Consider the following 10,972-nt stretch of genomic DNA (forward strand, 5'->3'; position numbering starts at 1 on the left):
GGCACTCAGCGACTACCGCGACAACACGTCGTCTACGGGGTGTACTGATATCGATAGACTTCGATCGCACCCTTGATAGGGTGAGCCATTCCTATCTCACGGAAATGATGACGCAGATGAAGTTTCCTGAAAGTTCTGTCGCCGTCATTATGTGACTACTCCACGGCGCCTCATCCAGAGTGCTTATCAACGGACGCATGGTGGGGCCAATCATCATCTCACGATCGGTCAGATAAGGGTGGCCTCTGTCGACGATATTGTGTGTCATCGCTGTCGAGCTGCTGCTTTGCGGGCTCCGGAATCGACTCCAAGAATTGACGATAAGGCACAACAAATTTATATGCAGAACATACGCGGATGACCTAGTGTTTTTAGCACGGTCGGCCGACGAGGAAAGAGTGGCCTTGTATTGACTTAATTTGTATGATATGGCTAAGGGAAGTCGTATGAACATGGCAAAGTCAGCAGCGATGAACACCGGGAGAGGACTCCCGCCGGGAAGTCTACGACCATTACAGCCGATCAACAGCATGAAATGCCTAGGAATTATCTTCACTACAGAAGTTCGACACTCGGCGGCACTGAGCTACAGGCATCTTCTGCAAACAATTCGTGCAAGTGTCTAAAGTCACAGGTTAACGTCTCTGGACATGATACAACGGGTCACCTTTTCCAACACTTATCTAGGTTCTTGCATCCTCCACCTAGCACAGTTCTTCCTAGGCCGGTGGTGTTGGCGTGCCGACCCCTGGCGCGGCATTAGGATATTTTGTGAGTACAGGTATGCTTATCAAGGTCGGATACGAAACCCTCACCCTTCCCAATAGTCGTGAAGCTCTTGGACTAGTCCACGAACGAGACCGAGCAGTGGTTATTTTTATAAGCACGATAATAAAGATGTGGACACGACACGGGAGAAGTCTGACGGGCACCTTGATATACGAATTGGCTGCACCTTCTCGTTCGGCACCGGTTGTGGTGTCTCACGTCTCACCATCGCTTGCCCATATGCGAACCTTTTTCGTGAATCACAGTTATGTACAGTCGTGCTCAAAAGCATCTGAACGACCTGAATTGTATTTCGCTTGATTCGCATGCAACCCGCAAAACGCAGATGTCTAGCAGGTCCTCTAATCGCCCCTCGGTACAGTCGTTTGACTATTGAAAATGGTTCCAACAAGTCACCACTAGAAAACACTGCTCTCTACCGCAATAACTCAAGATGTAAAGTATTACCACGACACTACAAATATCAGGGAACACCTTATCACAGATAAGACTGTCCTTAAGGCTTGTAAGCTCACATTTATTACAATAAATGACATACGTGAAATGTTACCACTTTCATTATTACTTCAAATAGGTAATGCATGTAGTAAGTTCGTCGTAATCATGATTTCCTCTTCAAAATAACATACCGTACCTATTATTTAACACAAAATGACACTAAAAATTTAAGTTATTCACGAGCAGTTAGTTGAGAATATGTATGAACTTCAAATGACACGACGAACCGTCTCGTTCTGCATATGGATTCAAACCCAGGTCATGCAGACTAAGCAAAGATTTCGTGACTGACGGAAACTAACAGTCATTCCTGACTAGGCATACAGAGAGTGATATACCTCGACTTTAGACAGTATCAGTTGGCTAATATCAACTTTAAATCACATAAAGTAACCATTTTTAACGGACACGAATTCCTACCCACCATTTGTTCCCCGTTAACGAACTACGAGAGATGTTAAACATTGCTTCTTCACAAGTAACTTACTTGGAATGCCGTGAGATAAAGCTTTATGTTCGACAGGGATTCGAACCCAGAACCTAATCGGATTGTTATTGAAGCACGATCAACTGTGACATATCGGATTTTCTCGGCAGTAGCTAGATGTTTTAACTGAAATGACGAGACGACACATTAATTTTTTCCTTCTCAGGACTCCATCGCAGCACCTATCGTTGTTATATTCTAGAGAAAACGAACGTTAAATATAGGTCTGTTACACCAACAGTGACATGTGAGCATGTCTGAACTAGAAATAATATGACGGAGAGTTACTTTGAAGGGGAAATCATGATTACGACGAACTTACTACATGCATTATCTATTTGAAGTAATAATAAGAGTGGTAACATTTCAGGTATGTCATTTATTGTAATAAATGTGAGCTTATAAGCCTTAAGGATAGTCTTGTCTGTGATAAGATGTTCCCTGATATTTGTAGTATCTTGGTATTACTTTACATCTTGAGTTAGTAGATACAGAGCAGTCAGCTTTTTCTAGTGGAGACCTGTTGTAACCATTTTCAATAGTCAAACGACTGTACCGAGGAGCGATTAGAGGACCTGCTAGACAGCTGCATTATGTGGGTTGCATGCGAATCAGGCGAAATGCAATGTAGGTCGTTCGCATACTTTTGAGCATTACTGTACATATGGAATTACCAACTTCCAGGGCGGCAACGACACTTGATATATATCGCATCTTGACTCGACGATGGCCGAATAATGAAGCAGAGCGCCGACAACCAACAGTTACCTTGTCAGTGTTATGGCGTACAGTGCATCACCCACACCTTGATATGCGCGGACTGTGGTATCGGATGGTAAATGGGAAATACATGACTCGTTCCAGGTTGCATACAATTCATATGGCGGACGAGCCACTGTGTCCGCAGTGCAATGTTATGGACACAGAGGAACATCTCCTGATATGCGGGCCTTCGGCGGACGTATGGTATTTGGTCCAAAGAATGATCGCTTCCCTCCTTCGTGTGGTGCCACAAGCAATAGAACCAGGGATACTACTTCTCCCAGATATGACCTATTATCCCTGAACGAAGACAAATGCAGTGATTTGGATTCGGGGTTTGACTGGGCATTACCTTTTCCGAGACGGGAGTAAGAGTGTACTCGACTTTTGGGCCTTACTACAAGAACATCACTCACAGCTTATGAGACATCCGAGATATAGAACATATTACGCTAATTTGTTGGGGAATACATTGCTTGATCCCCTACCCAGTTAGGGCGCCCCAGGTAGGAGAATGTAATTAATACCTATAAGTATTCAGAACAAGAAAGAACCAGGACAGTGGAGAGAATCCATCACCACACGTGAAGACGTACCTGGCACCAACGCGAGGTACAATGGGATTAGCGGTGAACGCGCCCAAGAAGAGGGACTGGCCCGTTTTTTTTTTTTTTTACTGACAGAGCAGTTCTTGTTTTTATTGTTACACCACTATGTAAAGAAAAAGTCCACTTATTTACGTTTTCCAGAAATGTTTTGTTTTATAAAGGACATCGCCTTATACAAAAAAAATGATCGAAGCAGTTTATATTTGTTATTGTTACTCCATTATGAAAAAAAAGTTAATGTATTTACGTTTTCCAGAAATATTTTATTTTATAAAGTGCATCGTCTTATAATAGAAGACAAAAGTCGGATAAAGCATCTGCCATATAAGCATGAGATCCCGGGTTCGAGTCCCGGTCGTAAGAAAAAAAAAGACGCTAGAGCGCTTTCTCGCGAAAGGCAAAGGTCCCGAGTTCGAGTCTCGGTCGGGCAAACAGTTTTAATCTGCCAGGATGTTTCAACAATAATGTTGACCGTTGGCCCTGTACGCATTCGTTACCCTTGTACGTACTTCTTTCTAACCTCACATACCAGTATACTTGAGTGGATCAGTCTCCTTAGATTTCCCATCCCCATAATTCGCTAAATCAGAAAACAGCAATATTTCCTTCACCCATAAATTCTTTTTATGTCTGTCACTGTCTTTACTGTTATTATTGTCATTATTATTATTATTATAACTATTATCACCACTTGTGGCATCAACGATTGCAGCACAAGTACTGGCAGTATGAACTTCTTTAGTTCACAGTCCGTATTGTTTACTCAAATTGTCCCTACAAACATTCAAATCATTCTAACGATGTTTCTCATATTAAAATTGTAAAAAGGTACTGTATTTTTAACGCCTTGATCTGATATAAGAGAGGTCCTGATGAACCTAATTAGATCACGTTACATAAAGAAATAAAAAATGCTTTCAGTTTTGCTCCTTTCCTATTCTCCATCATTGCATCACATCTCCTCCTTCATTTTACAGACCATTACAAACTAGTCAACGTATCCTTCAAGTTCTAATAGTTTTATTCTGCTTTCTTTCTACTGCCTTTTCTTCATTCACGTTGCACACTTTTTACCATTTTAAATATCCCTAAGAAAACAGACTAACGACAAGCAACGTACAAGTTACCTATTCTGTACAAATGCCATTCCCCACAGGTGTTGCACATATTACTTAATACCTTACACATAAGTTTTCCAAAGGGTTGCATTTTTCCAGACAGTCGATGTATTTCATTATAGCTTCTAAATATCCACACTTCAGTATTTGTTAGTAGTAACACTTTTCCTCATAGCTGGTCTCACTAATTTTTCTAGTTTAACATTACATACTAAGCATTCTCATATGCACAACTATTCTGGTTTATTGCTGTATTATATTTTTCCACGGTTCTGTAAGTGAGCATTACGCTGCAAACATGTTGACTATTCTCTAATACTGTTTTCTGATGTGGACCTTTTCTTCTATAGCCACTACTTCTTTGCCACCAACTGCTAGACTTACCTCTTGCTCGAGATTGACAACGATAAGTTTAACTACTTCTCAGTTTTACCGTTTAACGTGTATTAAGAGAAATGCATCATCATCTGTTTCGATACCTATTTACTCTTACACGATTTTAAAACTACTAAACCACTTCTTCAAACAGCTATGTAGTGTAACAATCATAATGTGGACTCCTCAGAATGACTTGAAAGACCACATGAATCAAACTATGATGTAAGTTCTTTATTAAACGAATTTTTTGTAGAAATTCCCATATCGCGAGCTTGTAGGAAACATAGGAAAGACAATTCCGGCACTGTGGTAATATTTTCGTTGGATCACTTGCCATAAATTAGGGTTTATGAGAGGAAATGTATTGAGACTGAAAAATGAACACACCAAAAATTGACGAAAAACGCTCGTGGGGATATTTTACGTTTGCGGACATGTATTTCCCTAGATTTGCGTTCCTACGTAATTTTGTTAATTCTAGCTCTTTCAAACAGGATATTTATCTCAAAAAAGTAATTATCACCGTATAATGTAGTTCACATACTTACTTAAGAACTGCCTGATGATGCTGTACGTTCTTCACTAGCTGTACATACATATGATCATCTGTTACGTCTTGTGCTGAGAAGTCTTCCTTCCTACGAAAGTTTCCATCTCCGTCGCAGAGCACTTCTTTGGTGATTTGTTCACATCCTCCATTTTCTGTTTTAATTAACTTCCCATCACCTTTTTTCATAGCTGAAACATTCTCGCTCAAGACTTCTAGCTCGGCTGCAACCATCAGCATCATGTGAATGAAGAAAAGGTCTATAGAATTAGTCGACTGAGACGCCACTATTAGACAGAAAGACTGGACTACGTACAGTATCTCGTATGCAGGTGAAACTTGCATATTCGCCGGTATCCAGTGGGCCACTGGGAACTGCCAGCTGGCCTCAGACGATTCCTCGTCAGAGTTAATCAACGCGTGTGAGATCAGCGGGAAGAAAACCCAGCCGATCAGCGCCGGCACAACGCTCGCCTGGGGAACAGCGTTCATTAGCAGTCGGTGTGGCGGATTTTCCCATTATTAGAACATATATAGGCTTATCTTGACACCACCAAGAAGAGGACAGCTAAGTTCTCCAGGCGCTTGGAAACAGTTCGAGTAAAAAAAAGAAAAAAAGAAAAAATTGGGCCAATGGTTGACACTTGCTAACACTAAAACTCTGTGTCGCATGTACACTACATTCCTTTTATAATTAGATAAAGTAAATGGATATTTGCATGATTTTTGTGGTGTATTTTAAAAGTCACGTGGATGTACTTTACCTGCGTTGATTTGTAAAGGAAACTGACTGATACGCGTACGACGATAATCAAGGAGAAAGAATATGTGAAATAAGGTACGAAATGTAGGGAGGAAATCCCTCTGCAGTAGAGATGCCAAACGAAACTTCAAAAGGGACGAGGTGTGTGCGCACCAAGCCAGAAGCGCATCTGATAAGAGAGAGGCTAACACGTACGTAAAGTGCACAGCTTGGCCGTAACAGTTGGACAAAACAGCCTCGGATTCTGATTATTTGTGTGTCAGATGCTGACTCTACGAATGTGTGATTACATTCAAAAGCGCTTTTTCTGTGCCATATGTATAATGGAAGTGCATGGACTGTGTGAGTAACGGTTTCCTGCTCGATACAGACTCACACCGTCGCCAGGCACAGTGTCATACAGAACTATAAATGAAAAGGAATTACTATGTGGTTTCATGAACTTGTTATACATCGACGGAAATGAGTAGCCGTTTATTAACCACCAGTACAATATTTTTCAGATGTTGTGTAGATTTTCATCACATAACGAGTAGTAAACGATTAAACTTTCATTTCAGTCGTGACTGATTTCCATCGGAAAGCAGCATTTGAATGATTACATTCTTGGATTCGCTGTAGCGTGGAAGCAAAGAGCCTCCGACTGTCATCTTCGGGAATTTCTTGCCACATACTGTGTCAGTTCACGAAGACTGCTGAATGTGTGTTGGTCTGAAAGTATACATCTTCCCATCACTTCCCAGACATGCTCTGTCGGTCGTAAATCGTGGGGTAGAGCAGGCCAATCAAGATTTCGTAACTTCCTCAACTCCTGTGTGAGGTATTGCGTTACTCTGCTGGAATATGCCACTTCGTATTTTTGTGGGATAGCCATGTATGGAAGTGAAACATGGACGATAACCAGTTTTGACAAGAAGAGAATAGAAGCTTTCGAAATGTAGTGCTACAGAAGAATGCTGAAGATAAGGTGGGTAGATCACCTAACTAATGAGGAGGTATTGAATAGGATTGGGGAGAAGAGATGTTTGTGGCACAACTTGACTAGAAGAAGGGATCGGTTGGTAGGACATGTTTTGAGGCATCAAGGGATCACAAATTTAGCATTGGAGGGCAGCGTGGAGGGTAAAAATCGTAGAGGGAGACCAAGAGATCAATACACTAAGCAGATTCAGAAGGATGTAGGTTGCAGTAGGTACTGGGAGATGAAGAAGCTTGCACAGGATAGAGTAGCATGGAGAGCTGCATCAAACCAGTCTCAGGACTGAAGACCACAATAACAACATGACATGATAGGTTTTACCATTCTTTCCACATAGTGGCTGAATGACTTCCTTCAATAATTACTAAATCCAATGGATCGTCGCACCGTATATAATTGTAAGAGTTTTATGAACCCCGAGAATCTATGCTTACTGTGATCTTTCACCATCTCGTTTACGAACACAGTGGCGTAGCAAATGATAAAGAAATCGACTTTTCTCGTTCCTACGTTCTCATTTTCAGCACCCAAAAGGCATCTATTTTCCGAAGTTGCAAGTAAAAATGTACAAAACATTTATTATTCGGTATATTTACGACTTAAGTGTTTGCGTACCGTACACTCCTCGTATATCAGTAGTATCGTACGCTATTGCAGCCAAATTTTGTGTTGTGGGTATCCTCAGCTGTATAACTGAACCGTGATGAATAAAATCGCTTAGGTCTGCGGTAAATCATTATTTTTGATCCGAATTGTTGTTCGCCGTTAGAGCCACATCTTCAGGGGTACTGATTAATAATTTATTCCAAACGATAAGCAGTAGATCACCCAACATTCTTTGTCTCAGTGTGACAAAATTGTTTAAATTATGGATCTGTACCCTGATGATGTGGCTCACACAGTGTGAAACTAGTTGGATCAGAAATAATGATTTACCTTAGACTGTATTATTACCTCAATGCTACATTACTTTTAAAATGGAACTAAAGGATGTGTTTAGGATTTCACTTCCGTCCGTGTCAGACCTGCATGTAGAGGTACAAGCGTCTCGAAAGCCTCTGGTAATTGTCTCGAGTGTGTTGGTTGCTTTCCCCATTGTAGTGCTGCCGCGTAGTGTCGGAGAGCAGCTGCACTAAGCGGTTCAACGTATCTCCTGCTCCGATGAAGAATGCAGCCTGAGAAAAGAAAAAGAAATTACTTGCCGAGGTACAACTCAAGCATTCAGGCATACAAAATAAGATACATGCTCCAGCTGGTTCAGCTGTTGTCTTCTGGAAACCGCCCAAGTATGAAATACACATCCGCCCGAAAGGTAGGCACATCATCACGAAATGACATCTTCATTCCTGAGCAGAATATCAGAAGTATTATAGAACAGTGAGAATTGCAACAGCAACACAATTGCTACAGAGATTATCCCTAATATGTAATTAATTCCGTTCTGAAGCGAATCTGCACACAAATGACATGAAACAAAGTGACGAAACCGAAATATTTGTCGAACAACAACCCAAGAATTAACCTGCATCTGCATTTACATAAACACTCATCAAACCACCATATAGTGAACGTCGTACCCTGCACCACTGATACTCATTCCCTTCCCTGTTCCTCTCGCAAATGGAGCAAGGGAAAAATGACTAACCACACGCTCTCGTACAGGCCTTCATTTTGCTTACCTTATCTTCGCCGTCCTTACTCGAGATGTATGTTAGTGGCAGGTGGCAGAAGAATCATTCTGCAGTCAATCGAAAATACTGGTTCTCCAAACTTTCTTATTAGTGTTTCACGTTAAGAATTTTTTTTTCCATTCAGGGATTCCTGTCTGAGTTCACAGATCATCTCCGTAAAACTTCTGAATCTACAGATAACAATCCAGCAGTATGCCTCTGAACTGCTTCGATATCTTCCATTAATCCAATCTGGTGGATCGTACGAATGTTCTGTACGTGGTCTCCCTCATAGACGAGCTGCACTTCCTTAGAATTCTCCAATTAAATAAAGTCGAACTTTCTACTTCCCTACAACCGACCTTACCGGCTGGTTCCATTTCACGTCAGACCGCAACGTCACTCCATCATATATAACTGACGTGACAGTATCAAGCAGCACACGATTAATATTGTACACGGACACTACAGGATTGCTTTCCCTATTCATCTCCATTAACTTACATCGTCTCACATTTAACGCAGGCTTCCACACATCACACCAAATAGAAATGCTATTCAGCGCACTCTGAATCATCTCTTAGTCACTCACGGGCTTTTTCGTACACCAAAGCGTCATCAGCAAAGAGCAGCAGAATGTTGCGCGCCTTGTCGGTCAGATACGAATTACGTATACTGGCTGACAAAAAGAAATAGGTGCGCAGAAGGGAAAGAAGGTATGAAATTAGATTTCACGGTTGAGAGGGTATGTGATGTTTTTTCAGTTTTTCCAGTATCGAGTCAAAAGGCAAAGCACCTCCCAGTATGAGGCCACTTATCAATATGGCGCCACGCCCCCTTTGCGCTGGATGCACGTGTTGATTCGTCTGCGAAGAGTATCATGAAGCCGCTGTATCCTCTCCTGACGAAAACTGGCCGACAACTGTTGTAACTGGTCGTTGACATCCGAGATACTGGCACTGGGACGGAGATGACATACAAGATGATCCCACGCATATTCTATCGGGAACAGATCAGGGGCATCAACATTATGCAGACAGTTAATAGATACACATAATCTGTGGACGAACATTGCCCTTTTCAAAAATTGCATCAACACACTGTCGCATGAAAGGTAAACCACGTGGATGCACGGGGTGCGGGAAGTGTAGTTGTTCCGTCAGAGTGCTGCCAATAATCACCAGCTGTGACCTAAGTCATATCTAAAGGGTTCGAGTACAATGACATCAGGAGTAACGCCATTATACGCCGTCAAACCTTTGGAGGACAGGGACCTTTCGCCAGGTTTCCACCAGCCTCGCCGAAGATGCTTATCCAGTGGAGTGCAGAACCGAGATTCATCACTGAACACGCTGTGATGCCATTCAACCGTAGTCTTTACTTCCCGGCCACGATCTCACTCCAAAGGCTGTTGTTGTTTGCGTTGTAGTGTTAACAGCTGCCTGCACGTGGGACGGCAGTTCTTCTCGGACAGTGGGCACGGATATGAAGAAGCTACGATGTGCTAGGTGTGCAGACGGCTGCCCTCCCGTTTGGTGGTCGGATGCGGTCGACCAGAAGCTTGACGAGCCTGCCTGCCCTCACGTTCCCAAGCAATCCAACATGCGGGCTCTTTCATACTGAATACCCCAAAAATCTGGATATGCGCGTAGCCGGCAAAATGCAGACCCACAAAGAAGTCACGTTCAAATTCTTTCAGGTCCCTATAAAGCTATCACACACGAGTGTGATGTGTGTCTGTGTCACTCATAGTGATCACTCAATATCTGTTACGAATACTTCGGCAAGTTACTGTTAAACTATAATTGGAAGTGTCTCTGCCTTGTACGCCATCGTATTTTACTACCTGCATACTGACTGGCCAGACTTTATCAGACCTCCAACCATTCGCATTGGACAAGTACTCTCCTAAATGAGTAGCTGTTTCCCCTATATAATGCACTCCTCACCTATCTAGAAAAATGCTAGAAATCTGAAACCTGTAACGTATGTCTAGAAGTGTGCACCTAAACTGCCACAGTTTCTCTGTGTTTATCCGTACCTGGTTTAGACCGTCCACCCAGTTCCAGATCAGAGGACCCTGACTGATGCTGGGTATGGGCCTGCCACGAGCAAGAACAGTAATCTTCATTAATTACGTGAGGTGCCTGTAGGAACTGGGTATGGCCTCAGAACTCAGGGGACTGGAGTCTTTGGTGCCGACATGTGCCACAACTTGAAGATGACAGCACCCTGTACCTTTGATAGACACCATTGGGGGCGGGGAGGGGGCGGGGGGGGAGGGGGGGGGGGAGCTCTTCCACATTCCTCACGACGCTTCCCGCTATATCTCTAAAAGGCTCCATAATGTGTATACGAATGGAATTCGAGAAA

The 10,972-nt window shown here is 42.5% G+C and overlaps 1 protein-coding gene across 1 annotated transcript in view; it reads right to left on the reverse strand.

Moving 5' to 3' along the window:
* The window catches only part of LOC126414073 (odorant receptor 43a-like), a 49,580-nt gene extending 44,153 nt beyond the window's left edge, over positions 1-5,427 (reverse strand). Inside the window, exon 1 of the mRNA XM_050083319.1 lies at positions 5,189-5,427. Coding sequence (XP_049939276.1) covers positions 5,189-5,427 — 239 coding nt within the window. The remainder of the gene's footprint in view (positions 1-5,188) is intronic.
* Positions 5,428-10,972: the final 5,545 nt, after the last annotated feature.

Source organism: Schistocerca serialis, chromosome 1 (assembly GCF_023864345.2).
Source record: "Schistocerca serialis cubense isolate TAMUIC-IGC-003099 chromosome 1, iqSchSeri2.2, whole genome shotgun sequence".
NCBI lineage: Eukaryota > Metazoa > Arthropoda > Insecta > Orthoptera > Acrididae > Schistocerca > Schistocerca serialis.